Genomic DNA, 19,850 nt, shown 5'->3' with positions numbered 1-19,850 from the left:
TGTTCTTTTGTTTTTGTTTTTGTTTGTTTTAATTGGATGTTTTTACAAGACTACTCGATATTTGCATAAATAGTGCATATTATGCAAATCATCCAGTTAACAGATAACAACATTGACATATCAGTGATCACACTTAGTTATTCGTTGCTGCTAGGCATTGCTAGCCAGTATGTCAGTGAAATTGTCACACGAAGCAGCAAATTCTAGCCGTTTTCCTGGCGGTGTCTCTAGCAGCTGAGCAGAGCACCAATATCTGTCCACCTTGTTCAACTCCAAGGACTCCTCCCATTCATCGCCAAGCGTCGAAACGTTGCTTAGCGTGGCGATGAACCTCGCAGCGCCATCATCCGCTGTGTTTGCGCGGCAGACGGTAGGGGCGTGGCCTGAGTTCTTCCAGTCAAGCGTCCACACCCATGTCGAATTACTACGCAGTGGTAAGTTTCCAGATAAAAAGAAAAATATACACTGATTCCCTTCCTTTGTGAATGAGTAGCATGAGGACAAATTCTGTCTATGCATTCCATTAGCAGGATGCTTTTAATAAGAGTAGTTTCTGAAGAATTTAGGCTAAGAATTACTAATCCGGATGATGCAAAGCTTGGTACTTTGTAAAGTGTATGCTTGCTTATTTTGCACGTTATTTGTTTCTAAAACGTTGGCTTTTTCTTATTCTCCTCTGTACTGTCTAAAAACGTTTTGTTAATATTTAACATGCTGTTGAAGCTTCCTTGATTATCCGCCTCACTAAGAGTTTGTTCACAATGAGTACGAATTAACTCAGAAGGCAAAAGTTCCTTATCCGGATCGTAAGCTTTTGTCACCTCCTCAATCGCTCGTGAACATCGTGTTAACACCTTGGAATGAGCCAGTCGTTCTGCGTAGATAGATCTATATCGCTGTCCTTTTTCTTCAGCATCGAATCTGGAACAGATACTATGTTGTTCATTTTCCTGATCTTGACACCTGCAAGAAAAATTGGGAAAGGGTTGGCTCTGTATTCATTAGAAGAGATGGTGTAGTTTTCGTCACTAATGAACGCGAAAATCGGGAACATTTGTGGGTTTCCACATTGTACCAGATCAATCCATTGTACGGTGTTTTCATCCTGATAAGCTGTTCAAATGCAGATACGAAAAACCTGCAGATTCCAACTGTAGATCACTTCTGCAGAGTGCTCGACGGTTTCATGGCAAAATCGAGCCCAAAGGGCTGGGCGTTCAGCTTTTTCAACTCTGAACCTTTTAAGTGGCGCATAGCATTCCTTTATTTCCATATCTAAAAATTCCAAGGAAGTTTTAGATCATTTCTGCTGAGAAATTGATTATCTATGAGTATAAAAGAGGGAACTACTACTTACTAATTTCATTTTGTTTACTCTTAGAAATATGTAGAGAAATGCTGTTGATCTAATCCATTCATTCATCTTAAAGATGGAATAGGCAAAGGCTTTAGTGAACCTTTTATTATTATTACGAAAAAAATCTTTTTTTTCTATTGAACACTTATATACTCAGTTTTCAGGAATTCCGTTTTTGTAAAGTTCACTAATTTTAGATTTTCCTGTACTCTGTTAGGTCATCTTCATGGTAGCATGAGGAGAATCATTCAAAACATTTTTCACCGTTTTTTCGCCAGTTAAGGTTGCACCTCACCTGGATTGGGTCTACTCCGTAGAATTCCTTGCTGATGAGTCATGTCCAATGTTTTAAATTTCCCAGCTATGCCTAATAGATTGTAGTTGCGATCTCACTGTAAACTGAGATCGTGATTCTGTGGGAAGAAAGTGCTCACGGTGTGGCTTGGTGTCGCAGAAACTTCTGATTCTTTATATTATTACATTTCATGTTTATTATTATAATCCTACATTGATTCGTATGTATTTGCATCTGTCGTTTAACATTGACGATTCTCAAGAAGAGATAAGTGAAGTGATTATAAGTGGCTACAAAAAGCGCTAAAAACAAAAGTAAGCGAATGACTAGAACTAACGAATTGTTCATCGAATGTTTGCAGTTCAGCGAAAAAGAGGTACGTCACACCTAGGCTAGATTCCTCCCAAGTTTCTTCTGTTCTGTTCTTTACTGTTGGAACATATCATTAACATTTATGTTTCCTTAACGTCTGCGCTCTTGGACTAAACGAACACCTTCTGTCCGCAGATATTTGCCTGGATGATGGAGTAGATGCTCCAAATCAACTTATCTCTCCAGGTTTTTTGCATCTTTTTTGCATTCCATTAAGAGTTCTTTTAGAGTCTCTTCGTCTATAGCGTTGCTAACCAAATTTTGCTAATTTTTATGCAAATTTTATTACTGTTCCTTCTCAAATTTCCCCTAGTAATTTTATTACTAATCTTTTTGTGATCATTAGTTGAAGTGCGACTGCAGAACACTTCTCCTGTCTTCCGCTGTACCAATCCTAAAATCTTAAATGAAATGTATCATGAACCACTTAATCGTGCAAAAGTATCTCTATGGATGCAGTAGTTGTTTCTGCGTGTCTTTGCGCTAACAGACGGATACGATTTTAACGTTGTTCGTCTCAGATGTAACTGAGATTTGCCCGTGATTTTTTACACTTTTACACTTATATGGATTTTTTTTTACATTTGTCCAGAAAGATTCACTGGATGTCTTTTCCAGCAAATGTGTATTATAGATACATGTGGGTTTAATGGAAACAATACTGTGGAATCTCCGAAACCCCGTTGCTATCTACATATAACGAAAGAACAGTGGGAAGAAATGGTTTCTCAAATTTCGCTGGTTGTCTTAGAGTTCCCCCGAACCACCTCTTTTATCTGTTTTCCCACGTTGGAAGTGAGAATCATAGCTCTCAATCTCATAACCAACATAAATCGAGAAGTTAGGTGCAGCAACTGAAGCAACAATCAATGATCTCTTCTAAGTCGTTTTTGATAACGTGATCTTTGAACGCAGTACCACGTCGATTCGAAGTTCAAAAGTAAACAAACATACTACACAGTAAATGATGATGCCTTACTTATGTGTACAAGGAAAACACTTTTAAACTAAAGGATCGCATCGTTGAAGCATGGCAATGTCGAAGTTCAACCAACTGATAAACCATTTGATATTTTTGATGATGATGACTTGTTCCGGATGAGACACTGGAGAGGATATGTTGCAAATGCTCTGACTTTCTAGGCTCTGACCAAGGCGACAACGCCGAAACGTCAGCCCTAGTAAAGACTGTCAACAATCTTTTACTATGTTATTGCTTGACATTATCAATCGAATTCTTGGATTGATTATGCCAAGAGTAAAGGAATGACGGGAACTTTTACACAACTGATAAACGTTTTTTCTGATTTGCTTCAGCTGTAGCCAAGATTGGTACCGATCTTAAATTGATAAACACTCCTTCAACTCATTCTGGAATAGGCTGCAGTAAAAAACAGTAAGAGGTAAATGTAAACAAAGAACCTTTGAAAAATACGGTTAATTTCAATTTCAACAAGAGTTTCCTTGCAATATTCTTCCCAAATACCACGTTGTTCTGTTGTGATCTACCCAACCTTCCACTAGACTCAATTTTTAAATAAACTTAAATATTAACAAAGATTTTTATTTTGTCGTCTACGACTTTTTTCAGATGAACACGATAGTTTATTTTAACAAGAGAGGAAAAACTAATGATTTTAATAGTTGAGAACGAGTTTCATCTATTTGTCGCCTGACAGTTGGTGAGAGCGTGTCATGATAAGATTTAAGTAGTAGGATGTTGAGTCGCTTCTACGTTTAATTAAAAGTTTAATGGTTTTATTGTTGATTCAAAAAATGTAATCCCCTCGGTTGTGCCTCTTTTTTCATAATCAAACGCAAAAAACTTTCAAATTTAATTTCTGCAGTGTTTCTCGGCTTTCCGCTGAACCTTTATCAAGGCGAATGTACATCTCTGCACTCTCATTACTGTGAGATCCGCACCACCAGGAATTTTGACCTAATGGATCAAGATTGAAGGCATCACATCTAACGCATTAGTAAGATTCAGTCTGGACAGTAACGTTCTGACATTTTCTGAACACTTTCCCTTATGGAGCGGGTGTAGCGCAGACGGCAAGAGGTCCCACTGTGACAGTATAATCACTAGTTCGAAACCCGACTCATGGCCAGCTAACCATACGTGGTCGATACGTTGGTACCTGATTTCACTGGAAAGATAAAAACACTGACATGACTAGACGCAGCGCTGGGGTTAGGGCTCTCTGGTGGCAGATGGCAGCTGTCTGAAGAAGACAACATTCAGCACAACTTCACCACTTAAACCCACATCTTCGAACGTGGGAAATCGATTCCTTATAACAACTCGATGTAAGCGGTGGATTTGCGAGACTCAGTTATCTCAATTCGAATCCATGCTTATTTTCTTTGCAGAAGTGTAGGCTGCACATGAGTCCATAAATCTTGTGCCATTCCGAATTGTAGTTAAACGCGTAGGTGTATTCCCAAAAAGACTGACCACAACTAATCATTTTATCCTTTTTTTCCTTTTCAACCATCGACTAACGAGTGAAAAATATGGCAATATCGCGTACACCTTTTGAATTTGATTTCTGATCAAAATCTCTCGCAAAAAAAAAAAAAAACTATGAATAATTCAGGAGTCATCATGCTATGCTTTTTACCAAGTCACAGCTCATAACTCTATGTTATGAATGTTTCATTAGAAAGTTTTTTCCCGAAAACATTTGTTTTATCCACACGAATCACGAGCTACTTTGGATAGAAAAGAAGAGCTACGGAATGGTCAACTAAATAAGAATAGTAAGAATACACGACTAAAACGTCGCTATCATTTCAGAATGCGAGTGAGTTGATCCATGATGTCATTGGAGAGGCGTTTCGAGCTGCCAAACTCTCTAACTACACGCAAGCGCTTCAGGAGATGGAAAAGCCGGAACGATGGCAAAGTAGGTATATTCAAAAAAAGACTATCCGTCCTTAATTTCTTCGTTCTGCGTTTTTCCGCTCTTTTTGCATTTGATCTGTTGTGGTTACCCTTCACAGTATGAGTTATGTTCCCTTTCAATTTTATGCCGTTGTTGACAGGAAGGCAGTTAAAGGGAAATTCTAGGAGATCAAATTGAGTTTGACGTGGAAACATTGCCCTTATCTCTTGTTTCCACGTTCAAAAACAACACGGACGTCGTTCAGCTTTTATTTCATGCCAAATCTTCCTTCCAATCGCGTTTTCTTTGGATAGGGGCCTGCATCGCCCGCTCATGGCACTTCTTCACATTATTTTTGCTTTCGCGCTGCAATGATTGAAGTATAACGTCAATCTTGGTTGCACATGCAGATACGGTAAATGAAGAGAAGAAATGCAGTTTTCTACTCCATCTGCATGTAAGGTTTCTTTCTTCCTGAGGAAATATTCCAGACTTCGCAAATAGGTCACCGTTTGCGGAGAAAAAGACAATATTGAACGATAGTGCAAAACACCCTCTACAGCTAATATTGAGAATAGATGGTTCAGAAGGGGCCGGACCGGTTAGTTTACCAGACTAAACAGTATTTTATGCATATGCGAATAGCGGAGTGAGATAGATTTTATCACCCACAACCCTTTTGGTTGGTGCTAACATGCTAAGGGTGGTTATGCTGCGTAATTTCAACATTCATGTTCATTTCTTTTCACCTCCTGTACGAATGTAAAGAGTTGCTTTGTTTCGTGAATTGATCAGCTGCTTCTCTACTCTCGAACTCTGCTTACTGATTGAAGGAAATTTACACCAAATTTCCCTTTAAGCCTTTCCTTTAACGGTGTAAAAAAATTCTGGTGGAAGAAAGTTTTAGAAACCTACTTTTAGAATTCTGATGCTGATTTTTCGGAGTCGATGACAATGTAGAACGCTCTTTTTTCTAAGAAGTTAAGAATAATCAAAATTCTGTCAAACATGCACAGTTTTGGAGAAAGGTTGGAAAAATGTTCTTGTAGAACATACGATCTCCCATCAGATTTTTTTATATCGCATACATCTAGAGTTAACAGTCCGGAAACATTTGTATTTTCAGTTCTTCCCATTACGGCGGAAGCAGTGTAAGCTAAATGTTGAGGGTGGCAACATACCACCTATTACTCGGGAAATCAGAAGTTTCAGTTCACCAACGAGACAACTTTTTACACTCGCAGGATTGTCGAAGTAAAACCGCCAGTAGTGTGGACTACTGGTGAAATTATCATACGGAACCATCCTTTACATACGTGAAGGTAATAAAATCGACCTCAGGCTTCCATTTTGCTGCATCTTAGGGTGTGCGTCGTTAAATTGAAGTCTCTCCTTCCTGAATCTCCAGGCTTTGGCTCGCGTTTTCGCTGTGATTCTAGCAAACTACGCACCTTATACATTATCGCCGCTGTGCTCAACGCTTTAGTGACGCCATCCTGACACAACGCCATTAATCTGGTGTTTTCGAAATCACCTATCATTTTTCAAAAACCTTCAGATCATTGCACGCACCGACCAAGGACTTCGCGCGTGCGCCACCTTTTTGTTGTTGTAATTTATTGTGCGTTTCGTTTGCGATACTATCTTCCATGTGTGCATTTCGGATGATTTTTATCTATCGACCTTAAGATAACAATTGTTTTAAGTCCAGAACACTTCAAGCGCCTGTATCTGAGCGGTGAAGAAGCAACAATTCTATAACATTATGAGCACCTAAAACTATCGTCTGTAAATACGAATCCAATAATCATAGTCCTTTCTATGCAATTATGTGTATGTAGCGCGAAAACATGAAAAGTTGGCTGGTCTGCTCTACTGAATAAACTGCTAAATATCCTTCACGGAAGAGATTCCGGTTTTTGAGACGCTCAAAAGTTCGCTACAGTGCAAGCGATTACTTCGCCACACTTTCCAAGGAGAAGAGCTTAACAGCAGAAAGCTCACTTCTCCATCACGTTCGATTCCGTTGTTTTCGTCTCCAAAGTCGTTAAAGAGTGTGGTCTTATGCATATTTGATTGCTATAGTGTGTAATTATATTATATTATATCACTATATATATACTATATACATATACATATACTACACTACTGTTATTATATTCTAAGGGAATTCATTCCTGTACTTGCTTTAGCTGCAGATTGCCAGTCCCATTGCGTCCACACATTGGTATAGTCTGATTTTAAGACGTTTTTCGTTTGGTTCCAAAACAAACTCTTAGACTTTTTCTTCAAAAAAAAAAGTTTGCTAGCGTAAATCTTTCACCATTGATTTTTTGTGTTCATCACTGCCTTTTAGAACATCAAAATCTACAAAATCTCGTAGTTTGACCAGTCTTTTGATGCCTTTACAAGTTTGGATTTAAAAAATTGTCATATGCCGATGATTTCTGTTTGCTTTCCTGACAAATGTCGTGAATTGGTCTTTGAAAACAGTATACCACGAATCTGACGTGGTGAAAGAATCCGCAAGAAAAGCTAGAGATGGGGTTGAGGTTGCGAGATTAGGGATGGTTCCGCTCATTCTCCACTGGTGGTCGTAAGAAACGGCGTGGGAACTACTTTTATTATTACGAGGTACGTCAGAACGCTCCTCTATGCACGCGTTCCCGTCCCCTTAGCCGCCTGTTGATTGGCGCACGAGGGTGGCGCGTTGCAGTTGAAATCGTCTTGACAAACGTCGTCTTCCACGCACGTTTCTTACGACGACCAGCGACGGATGAGCGGAACCAGCCCTGATCCCGTGATCCACAAATCTAGATTTTCCCGCGGATTCCTGCAATTTAAACATGAGTTCATCTAAGAAAAAATGACGATTATTTAGTGGAACGATTGAGATTTCTCTTTTCTTTACGTTTCCAGAAGTGAGTCGAGCGGTGAGGCGAATCTCACCTCACTACATATTTATCCCTCGTGCTCCAACTTTTCAATTAACATCCTAATAAACTCGCATCATTGTTTAAAATTCTACTGGATGGTGCCTTACTCAACCCTCAAATACTCAATCACTTTTTCTCTACAAATTTCTTACAGCATGGGCACTTGGTATGGTGATAATTTCTGCATGCTCGTTCTCGGCACCTCTAGGAATGTTGGCTTTACCGTGTCTCAGTAAAGCTCTCTACGAGCGGACTATGATTTTTCTCATCGCTCTTGGTATTGGTGCCCTGAGTGGCTCATCTATGTTCATCATGATTCCACAGGTGGGATTCTTAAATGTTTGCTTCATTGAGTATCAAATGTTCCTTTTACATAGAACCCCCTCTATTTTAATCCTATATTTCGTGCATTGTTCAGCGAGAATTGCTGAATTTTTGTGACAGCAAGATTGTAACGGTTTGGAATTGCAGAATGCAGCGCCTACAACTTTGCGAAGAAAAAATATACACGAGCTTCTGCACCTTGCTGTAGACTATGCTATTATTCTGAATACGTTTGGGTTTCTACATCGTTAATATTTTATACTTGACATCTGTTTTCCTCACGAACTCATGGCAAAACAAAACAAAAAACGGTTCATCGTCTCCGCACAAGTATAAGATTCCACTTTGAATAATTTGAATAATTTTCTTTCAAGTTTCACGATGGACACGAGCGGAATGTGTAAGGAGGATCCGTGAATACTTAGCCGTTCATTTTCGTCGAAATGCTACAATCACAAACTTTCATCAATACTCATACAGCTCGTGCACCGAAAATAAGATTTTCCTTCTGATTGCAAAGGGAAACTTAGACCCGTTTTTTTAAATATAAACTTTATGAGAGCAAAACTAAAATTCTGTAACAAAGTTGAGAATCGAAACAGATTAAGAGAACAAGGAAAAACGAAAAGAGAAGGAAGAATAAAGGAAATCAAGCAAGGGCACAAAATTAGGGCGGTATTACTTGCATCAATAATCTTGGAAATGACGAACGTAGAGATGGATTTATTCCCTAAAACAAAGAATCCGGAGCAAATACTTCTCAAAATCAACGTATGAAGCGCAAGTTTTCAGCACTTAACTATATTGGAGAAGACTCTTCTCGCTTCGTACGCTTCGTAAAAAAGGATTAAAATGAAAAGAGCCTGAAGTGCAAAATCGTAGTGAAGAAGATATACGACGATTTTCTACTGTGTGGATGTTTGAGAATAGCTTTCAGAGATGTAGTTTCGAAAAGAAGAAGTTTCACTCTCTTCTTAGCTGCAAATGAAAAGAATTTCGAGGAAATTGTGGAATAGTGGCTGTTCTAGGCTTTTCATCTCACCCAACTGGACGACTTCAACTACCACTCGAAATCTGCGATCATCGTTTGCGCGCTCTACACATTCTTCTCGGTTGACAGGATTCTACAGTACGCGTTAGAGTTCCGGAGGGTTCGTTGCTCTTTTCCTTCTTCACATCGCACACGCGCTCTGAATTCTAGTCAGAAAAGACTATTAATGCTTTTGTGTTTTTGCGGGTATGGTTCACAGTAAGAAAGAAAACAAGTTGGATGAAGTGTATATGAATAGAGATTGTTCAAGTCTTGTTCATGTTCGTTTTTACTGGACTACGCTTTATGGATTTTCCTTTTTTTTCTATTTTCTCGAATTAAATGCTGTTAATATATGGCAACTCATCTAATTGCAATTAGCTGGCCTGGTGCTAAAAATCTAGAATTTTTCAGCGCAGACAAGCAAAACGGAGAGTGCACACCTCGACGATAGTATCGATTATGAACAACACTCCTCAGATGAGGGTAAGTCTAGCTGTACACTTTTATATTTGATCTGTAGTGACCAACAGTTCTCAATGATTGTTCGTGCGGCACGTCTTCGTTCAGGGGCAGCGTACTACTGTATTGACCATTGGGATCTTCAAGCCAATAGATACGGATGTAATCGAAAATGATATGAGCATAACCGCGCCTTGCAATCGAAAAAAGTCCAAGAAATGCCCGTGGTTGCAGCGGTCCCCCAACGATGCAACCTTTTACACGACAAGAGGGACCTCGAGTAACTCTGTTGTCGTCGAACGTCTGCAAACCAACTAATGCAGTTAAAAACAGCACGATTTTGACGTCATGCGGAACCCACAGCAGAAGCGTAGAGTTCGAGTAGTAGAATGCGGAACCCAGCGTGGCTCCGTTCATCCTCCTCTAATCGTCGTAAAAAGCGGCACGGAAAACGTCGTTCTTGTGCACGCTCCGAATGTAAGTAGGAGTGGTCCGAGTTAGTTACGTACATACTCTCACCAACCTTTTCTAATAAAACTAATGAATAGGCTGCTGAAGGGACCGAACATGTATGTAAGGGCACCTTCTAACGCACTTGGTAGGAACTAAAGCGGTTTTCACGCCATTCTTTACAACGATCAAGAAAAGATAAGCGTAACTAAGCCGAGTTCCACAATTTACTACCCAAGCTCTACGCGTTTGCTGTGGGTTCCGCATGATATCAAAATCATAACACGCTGCCTTTGAAGTAAGCAGAATCGCTGAGCAATCGCAGAGGCGCTCCAGGTCACCATTGTGCAAATATCCGTTGTCCTACTATTGGTGGATAACTATTGGAAACTGAGTGCGAACATGCTCATATTCGTAAACTATCACTGTCTATTTGGCTGGATCTTAGCATTGTCAATTTCCTGATACGCTGCCTCAAAGAAACGACTTTTAAAGTCACTTCCCAGTTTCAAAAGGAAAAGAACTACATAACGAGTCCAAAAATCAAAAATCAACTCTCTCATTCGCTCGAGTATAAATAACGTGGGATGGGTGGGTAGAATCCTGTGCTCACTTATGTTTTCATGAAGGTTGATTATCATTGCGGTGTAAAGCACAATTAGGACTGCACTTACATTCTAATACGTAATTTTGTGAAATGCGACGTCTGAGCTGGTCGGTGCAAAATAGATATTCTCGTTCCTTGTGTAAAACGGATGTAACTGTGTCCGGGTAACTGTAACTGTGTAACTGTATATGTATATACATAATAAGTGGGCGTAGCGTAGTCGGTAAAAGGTTCTGCTGCGGCTGCACAGTCGATCGGACGTTCGAGCTCGCCCTAGTGTCATCGATCCCCTTCATCCCTTCCGGGCAATTAAATTGGTACCAGACTTGTATATGAGGAAAAAAGATTGGCTCGACGCATCGGGTAGCTACTGCAGTCATTGCAGAGGCTGCATGCGCTTTCATGAACCTCAAACGATTCCGAATTGAATTCGAACGAGTAGGCACATTTCCATAGGGATTACCATGCACTTTAACCCTTATACATCGTAAAAACAGCGCCAAAAGTAGCAGATTTTTGATTTGCTTTAAAAAGGTGAAACAATGTCATTTATCAATTGAACGGTGGGCGATTTCGTTGAACCACTACCTCGTTTTCCGCATAGGCGCGTCATTCTACCGAAGAGACTACTCTCACAAGTATCTCGGCATCGAATTGCGGCCAAAACGGAGAAACGAAGAGAAGCACTGTTACGACTAAAGGAGTGGACCAAGACAAGGAGAAGGCTGAATTAGCGGTAAGGTCTAGATCCATGTTTTCATTTTCACATCACTCAAAAGCACACTTTTCTTGCTGCCTTCAATAGACTGCTTATGCTTTTCTTGAAGAAAATCCGAGAACTTTTTTTTCAGGAAGAAGTCGAAATAGCTATGCTGAACAATGCTTTTGCTCGCACGGTAAGCGCTGCAACATTGGATTCAAATGTTTTTATTCGAAGAGTTGAGATCACCTTTAAAAAACTGATTTTGAAATAATTTCGAGTTTCGGCCTGAAGCCGGAGCCTGAAGACTTTGGCTCAAAGTAGGAGATTCGAACAAGAGGATCATAAATGAAGATATTCACGAAAGTTGATGTTTTGAAAAAAGAAAAAGCAGTTCTACCGCTGCATAATATATTGATATCGTATGAAAGACTTTGTTAATGCGTCCCAAATGGCATCCCCTTTAATTGAGGGGGGTGTTAATAATGCCCTGGTCTGCAATATCAAGATCCTGGCTGGGATTTCTTTGGAAAATCTTTTAATCTTTCTTATCTTGACGTTTTAGTAAACTCCATTTCAAGCATGCTGAACATGCTCTATATGTTCAATTGCTCGTAGGTAAAAAAAAAATTCGGCCTGAAAAGGTGAGCGATGAGGCTATCTGGTTTGTTCCATTGTTGTTCGTCATTTCAGTTCTCTACTCGTCGTCGTTTTGCCGTTATGAGCGCCGTGGACGCAATCGAGATCAGAGACGCAGGCCGTCGGGGGAGCGAATGCAATGTAAACTTTTCTTCCTTATTTGCTGCTTTAAATTTCTGTTATTTGTCTTTCCTTTCCATCTATACACAACATCACCGTTTCAATGTTTTCAGACGCGAAACGACTTTCTGGAGACTGTCAACAACGATTTATCTCGGGTTCGTGCCTCATAAGAGAAATCCAAAAAGCAAAACGTCACAATTTTGTCCGGAAAATACGAAAAGTGTTTAACGGCTCAAAATTCAAGTTGTCGTCATCAGAGGACGGGACGATAGCAAGCGATAAAACGTTGCGTTGTCTGGAATTGGATGCGTCGTTAGCGAATCAAATGTTTCCTTTTCGAGAGATAGTGCTGAAAATATTTATAACCGGTTTTGTAATATAAACGGGGATAAGAACCGTTAGCCGTGAGTTTGATGAGGTCGCTGGAAAAAATGTGTTACCTAAGGTTAACCAGAAACAAAAACAATGCCAAGAGACTTTTTCGAAACACCGGCGCAAAGCCGACGAGAAAAAAAGGCTTCTTTGAAAAATGGAAAAAAGTGCTAGATCCAACGGTGCAATGATAGCAGCTGCAGTGTCTGAGTTAGAAAAGTTTATTATGTATTTTTACAGGAATAAACTGTAGTATATTACTTTTTGAACACACTCTGTACTATGTTCTGCAAAGTGTACCTGGTTTACTTCAAGTAACTTACTAATTGCAGAATCAAAATCACTTCCTCGATGTTGTACAAAACGATGTCTCCAAGGTAGGTTTGGAAATCTAACCTCATGGCAGTTTTTCTGTAACGAAACAAAAACAAGATAGCATAATTGGTAAAGAATATTTCTGCGAATTTCTTTTTCTGTTCTACTTTTAGGCTTTATCCGTTGCGAAACCTCCATGTGTAGAAGATCCTCCAGGGGCAGTGCAGAAAAGGACGGTCTGTTTTCTTATTATGAATTAAGTAAGAGTTCTATCGAAATCAGTCTTTCAGTACACTGAAATTTCGAATTTGCGGGTTTAGTTGATTGCTCATTGATAAAGTTGAGTGAATAGAACATGAAGCTCAGTTCAATTGCTGAAGCGGCTGCATTCAAAGCGCAGCGCTAGCAGTTGGGGTCGAGGTGGGACCATTGTAAACTGCAGCGATGAGTGTTGTCAATGAGGGTCCTCCTTCGATCATAATCGCTACGCTCCACCGCACCGCCTCGGAGACAGCCGTTTACACGCTTACATATTTATAAACGTGCTCGAGTTTATGACCTGATGGCCCTTGCCGGTTCAGGTTAGGTTGTTTCACCGACAGCCACTCCTCTGGTACTGTTGAGGGCTGAAGACGACTCCCAGCTTGCCGCTGTACCGTTTGAGTAAATCATATGCTTTCCGCGGCTTCTTGTCATCCCACGCTTTTTCCAACACATCCACTCTTTATGTCCATTTGCTCATGCAGGTCTCATGCAACCTCATGGTCGGTTGTTGCGACTGATTACCAAACTTCCTTTTCGGACGCTTTTTCTGGCTGAAGTTGCCAGTGTTGCGGATTGCACGTACACAATCATACGGGGATTTTGCTTTTGCAAATGGAAAAGCGAACTTCTTCCGCTACATTAGAACAGGGAATTTCGTGTTCCTGGATACAATTTGTGAACAAATGTGCATCGGAAAGTCTCTTCGTGATCCGTGCCCCAACATGAATAAACAGTTATTGGCGGAATTTCGTTCTGCTTTTTCGTCTTTCAGAGCTGCCATGTCGATTTTCGGTTGAGGAATAACTCTTCAGTTCCTCTTGTACAACCGTATCTTGAAGCTACGAAGAACTGGACGGTGATCGGAGTCGAATTCAATGTCCCAAACGGCTATGGATTTTCGGATATCCGAATGAAGAATACTCCTTGTCAGGACGTAGTCGGTGCTGAAGTTTTAAAGTCCTCATCCCCCGCTTCCGCTGCGCCTCAGGCGTTAAAAGTGTTAGCCCTTCCCACATGAGCTGATGGTGTCAATGATTCCTCTCAAACGTGGAAGATATGAACAGGCCCGTCTGTTCACATAGGTAGCCTGCTCACCAGGCGGTTCCGTTATTTGACGTGCACTCCATTAAAGATACCGATTACAACTTTCATACTGTAGAACTGTAGTTTAAGACTCATTTTCGATTCCGTGTCTATTCCAGCGATGACCACATGCAGTTGACTATTTAAAGGCATTACCCCACGAATCTGGGGTGGTACGGGTTTCAGCTGGGTAATGCCTATACTGAATCGCAGAAGGTGGGAAAGAGGGCGAGTCCTTCATCCTCCCCTGTATCAGTGTAAACGGGCCACCCCGGAACGCTGTTTCTCACGACGGCTTTTTTTGTAATGCGCAAGATTGCGCCCCGCCCTTCCTGCGATTTGTCGAAAACCCACAATCCTTTCTGCATGATATTACCCCCCTGTTGAAATCCGTACCACTCCACATTCGTGGCGTGATGCCTTTAAGACATCAACGAATTGAGTTCATCATAGAAGGCGTCCTTATTCTTGTTCTCAGCGGTTTCCGTAGGTGCATGGCCAATTTACGATCCAAAGTTTACTCTCCGACTCAGTAATCGTACAAAGGTGTCCCTAGACGACGTTGAACCAATTTCCTCCACCCTGTTTTTGTCGTTCCTCACAGGTATCGCGCAGCGCCCTATCTTCTTTTCATCAGCACTGCCGCAGTAGATAATGTATCTGATACTGATGACAGGACGGTCTTTGATGCGTGTTTCCTGTAGCGATGCAAACGACACAAAGACATGTAGTAATAGTCGAAAGAGCACTTTGTTGGAGTTTACACAACAGTCTTCGACAGTTCAACGTGACGAAACGAAATGGCTGTGGCCAAAGATTCTTTGCTCCCTCGGAGCAGTTGACCTTTCAGATTATGATCTTTGTGATTAACGACAGCACCTTTTAGCAATGTACGGGAATTCCGCGCTGGATAACTGTGCAGGTTACTTGACTTGTGCGTTCCAAATACGTACACTCAAATGTCCGATTCCGTTTAGTGAAAGCAGGGCCACCACGTGCAAGCAACAACCAGGTTTTACCCACGACCCCCAATGCAATACTGCTGCTAACGCGGGCATTAGTACTCATGTGGGTAGCGACAAGAGAAAGTGACGCTCTGACCCCTGGTGTGCGGCCAACATTCAGCAACATTTGAAAGTACAGTCGGCCTCTTCCATTTTTCCCTAAGTTTATCTTAGCGATATCGGACATTTAATCAATTGAGTTTACGACAATTCCACAGCAGAGATTAACGCGGGAGAATTCGCTCTCAGTCATACCTTAAACGTGGAAGCTAGACGCTAGCCGCATAGCAGCGACATATTTCCAGTCACTGCGAGCGATTGGGAAAGGCTCCGCCTTGTACGTAACCGCCCTTGCACGATGCTTCTCCATAATTGCAAACGTTTTGACCAGATTGCATCACATAAGTTACTGAGCCGCCACATACTAATACAGGATGCAGGTCAGCGACGACGAAGTTTCGGTGTCGGTGAAGATCGTCGAGAAGCACGTCATCGATCCGTCGTCGATCGAGGTAGCCAGTGTGGCATATATGATCATTTTTGGTTCCAGTGCCAACAACTTCGTTGATGGAATGAGTATGGGTAAGTGCACTGCGTTCCACACTCTGACTAATAGATCGAACAAACGAGAACAAAAACGTCAACATTTAGCAAGCACTTTTAGGTGCTGCTTTTTCTGACAGTCTTCTTCGTGGTATGAGTATCGGGATTGCCGTCGTGTCGCAGCAATTTCCTCAGGAATTGGGTCAGTCTTTGAACCTTATTTAGATAAATACGGATTTTCTTCCCCCCTTCTGACCTTTCTTCCTCCAGATGCTATTATTTCAATTTTTCTTTTCTTTTCTTCACAAGATAATTGTGAGTTGTCTCACTCTCTAAAGAAGCAATCATTCAGAAGAAGTACCCATTGTAAAAACTTTGATGTATCCTTTAAAGGAAGACTTGTTCGTACACCTATTCACATTTTGTTGATGCGTTACACCACCGCTGAAGAATTTGTGATGGGACGGAACCGTATGAGGAGTTCTGTTAGCATATGGTATTACCGTCAGCTAACAATACAGTCCATCGGTGGTTATCTTACAGTATAAACTGTTCATCGGTTAATATTTTGTGCTTTCCTGACGCATTCAAGGAAAGGAGTCTCATGTACTCGAAATCGGCTGATAGAACTCATTTTATCCTATGCGTTTTTGGATTCGTTTCAGGAACTCTCGCCATACTTATCAACTCCGGCCTTGGTTTTCGTCGTGCTATGCTCTACAATCTGATACCAATTTTTCTCAGTTATCTCGGATTCGTTTGTGGTGTGTTGCTGGATAATGTCGACGAAGGTTATGATGACTACATTTTCTCTGTATCGTCTGGGATGTATCTGTACATCTTTCTTGGCACGCTGGTAAGAGCTGTTGTTTACTTACATCCGCATTGCATGTTTTCTTGCAGCTGACTATGTCCTTCAATGTGCGTTTTTCTCAGCAGATTTCTCCCCGAGAATTGAGGACCAGTTAGAACAAAACTGAGGGTAAAGGCTGAAAATTTTGATAAAGCTCAAATTTCGACGGATGTGAGAATCAAAGGGTGTATCGCAGCAGCAAATTCCGTTTTTTTTTTTTCGTACGAATGGAAAATTTCCGAAATTACAGTGCCAGAACGGAAGTTCAAGTGTGATGAACGCGCTGAAAAACATCAAAACTTCTAATATATTGTAAAAGTTGCGTATCGAAATGTTCAAAACATTGGTCTGGTGATGGTCTCAGCATTTCACTCAATGACGTCAAACTTCGTTTCGTTTCTGATAACTTACCTCATTCATCATTTTGGTCCTGTTTTCTTGCGCGTCCGAAGATTTTATCTCCCTCTGCACATCATAGCTGTCTACTTTTCACGTCTTACAACTGAAGGGATTGCTTTAAAAACACTGCAAATTTACTATTCTATTTATTCCCTCTGCAACTCTCAAATTTTGACAATAATCTTCCAGCTGAACACTACTAGGGAAGCTGAAAATATAACCACATTTGAGTGCAAAACTATAACAATAATTGTTACCAATTGTCGATAAGGGAATGAAAAATTAGAGAAATCTCATCACAATTCATGAGCAATGTTTGCAAAGGAATTGCGCTCATATTCTAATTGTAGACCTGAAATTGACCGGACCTGAAAAAAAATTGAATAGACTACTGATTCTTTCTGAAGAGTATGGAAAATGATTTAATCTGTTATGAGGATGTAAGTGTTGCATTAGAAAAAAAAAATTCAAGAAACATTGCATTTTGTAGGACAAAGAGAGAGGGATGGGGCACACGTCTTCAATTACAGAATCAAATTTGACGTGTGTAAGGCGCCATCGCGCTACAAAATTCAGGCAAATGTATTTTGATTTCTAATTCTAGACAAATTGTGATACTCTACCCCAATTTTTCCCGTTGGTGGTCTTCAGGGATCTTCATCCCCACTGATCACGAATAGAACATTCATTTTACGGGAGAACCACTTAATTAATTGGAAATCGATGTTAGTTATTGTCGCGTGGTCAACTTGAACTGTCGGAGATTTCCACTTAGTACAATAAATAGGTGACGACAGTTAATTATCTTGCTAAATTGGTTTCGCCGGTTTCTGGTACTTAGAGCGGTTCTCCACCGGTTCTCCATCTATCAGGAAAAATTTAGGTGTGGTACCATAACCTGAATAGTTTCTTGGTATACGTGAGATAGAAATATGTTAGCAGTACAGTAAATCCGAGGACAACGAAGGTTTTCACTTTCCTTGCTTCACTAAGTTAGTGCCAGATTTATAGCAGTGCAACGCAGCAAACCAAACATGCATTCATTAACCCCTACGATTTGAGCTGAGGTCGAGCACGTTGGTCCATCCCAGACGCAAACCACCATCTTACTGCTTTATCCTTGGATACAATCTGATACTTTTCCTACCCATACATAAAAGATAAAATATGAAGTATATGGCGTTGATCAATCCCAAAGGGATGCGTCTACGCGTTCGACCTCAATTCAGAATCGTCCTTGCGATGACTTGTGGAGGCGATGTATCAAGGTAGTGTTTCTATACTCCTATACAACTGAGTACCAATTTATCGATACCAATTTATCGATCCCAGATAGGTAAAAGGTTAGGTTGGAAGCGTGGCGGATTCGAGCCCTTCAACCACAACCGAACCTTTTACCGACAGCGCTACACCATCACATATGCTCACATACTCTCATACGCTCGGAAATAATGTATCAGCACGAAATTAGCACCTTTCGGCTAGATGTTTAATATTTGTTTTTAATACATTTTTAATATATCACTTGGATAGGTCAAAAGAACCGCTAAAAGTCCAAAAATGAACAAGAAGGATGAGTGCATTGCGATCACAAACGAGTTATCCCTATATCAAGACCTATGCGGGTTTTGATCTACGGGCGGGCCGTGAGGTCCCTATATATAAAAACCCTTGTGACTCGTAGTTGTGGTACGTGGTGGTCTGCTGCGTTAACAAGTCTAGCTAATGAGGTAAGTACTAGCTAATGTGTTGCTGTTTGAGTTTGCCAACCGTTTGGATGCTTTCGGTAGGGTGATGAGGCGCTTGAGGGGATAAATCACTAATGGCTTTGAACTTTCCAGGCTCTGACGAAGGCGATAACGCCGAAACGTTAGCCGTTGTTTAATAAAGGCGATCAATACCAGTCTTGGCTACAGCTCAAGGAAATCAATTAAAAACTTCGGGTCGTGGTGCGGGTTGTGGTGACAGCGGCTCCTGAATGCTGCCATTTACATAGCTTCTTTCTTCAACTGGACCATCAATGAGATGATGACATCAGCTGATCGGAAGCAAATACCAACAAGTCCGCCCTGGGAGAGAAAAGTCCATCAAGTCCGAGAGTCCTAAAATTATTTCTTTCATTGCGATCCCATTTTCTTGATTCTCTTTGACTCTATCGTTTTTGATCATCGTGATTGCTGGGGTGATGTGATCCATGAGAAGTCAAAGATACCGCACCTAGTTTTTTCACTCAAAAAATCGTTATGCTTTTTTAACGGAATCATTTTTTCAGATACCAGAGATACGGGACAGCTGCAACGAGCTGATGAAAGTGAATATGGCCGAGAGCTTACTTGTCACCTTTCTGCAATTTTTAGGAATAACATTTGGAATCTGCTTCATGTTTTATATGAGTACCGTTGGGGATGTGGAATTATAACTCTGAAAAATCACTACAAAACTTTGTGGAAAGGGCTAACCTGCAAAAAGCACTATTCTTGTAGTTCACAGTTGTTTTGCAGTTGTACAAGTTCTGAAGATGCAAAAACGACTGGATTCCGTTGAAGGCAAGCATTTTGGAAAAGCGCTTTTAGATACTTAAATTTCTTTGCAAAATAAAATGTGGAGATAACCTTGAAGCGTGAGACCGTTAAGGATTTGACACGTAACCTTCGATAAGAGGAAGGAAAAGCTTCTTTTGTCACCAAATTAAAACCCAAATTATAACCGGTTGATGCATTAGCTCGTATATTTGTTCATAGAACAGTGCCAAAATCAAAAAAAATCTATGACAGGAAATGCTGGATAAGAAGTATAAGTTGGAGAAAACGTTCAAATACCAGTACAGATTCGTT

General features: G+C 40.7%; 2 protein-coding genes across 3 annotated transcripts; one reads left to right on the top strand and one right to left on the bottom strand.

Moving 5' to 3' along the window:
* Positions 1-150: 150 nt before the first annotated feature.
* RB195_014996 (uncharacterized protein) lies at positions 151-519 on the bottom strand (the record flags this gene model as incomplete). The annotated part of the gene is made up of 1 exon (XM_064205502.1): positions 151-519. One exon carries the CDS (start codon positions 517-519, stop codon positions 151-153), a length of 369 nt encoding a protein of 122 aa, XP_064061383.1.
* On the top strand, positions 414-19,435 carry RB195_014995 (uncharacterized protein; the record flags this gene model as incomplete). 2 transcript variants are annotated; one of them, XM_064205501.1, is made up of 15 exons in its annotated part: positions 414-434; positions 4,825-4,933; positions 8,003-8,172; positions 9,201-9,323; positions 9,617-9,688; positions 11,326-11,457; positions 11,573-11,617; positions 12,115-12,201; positions 12,294-12,338; positions 12,888-12,932; positions 13,044-13,106; positions 15,662-15,803; positions 15,886-15,966; positions 16,430-16,620; positions 19,289-19,435. In XM_064205501.1, 15 exons carry the CDS (start codon positions 414-416, stop codon positions 19,433-19,435), a joined length of 1,473 nt encoding a protein of 490 aa, XP_064061381.1. The 2 variants fall into 2 exon arrangements, with proteins under 2 accessions (XP_064061381.1, XP_064061382.1); XM_064205500.1 differs by lacking the exon at positions 414-434 and adding an exon at positions 2,184-2,210.
* Between the last annotated feature and the right edge of the window lie 415 nt (positions 19,436-19,850).

Source organism: Necator americanus, chromosome V (genome assembly GCF_031761385.1).
Source record: "Necator americanus strain Aroian chromosome V, whole genome shotgun sequence".
NCBI lineage: Eukaryota > Metazoa > Nematoda > Chromadorea > Rhabditida > Ancylostomatidae > Necator > Necator americanus.
The sequence above is the reverse complement of the archived record's forward strand: the minus strand, read 5'-3'. Positions and strand labels throughout refer to the sequence as shown.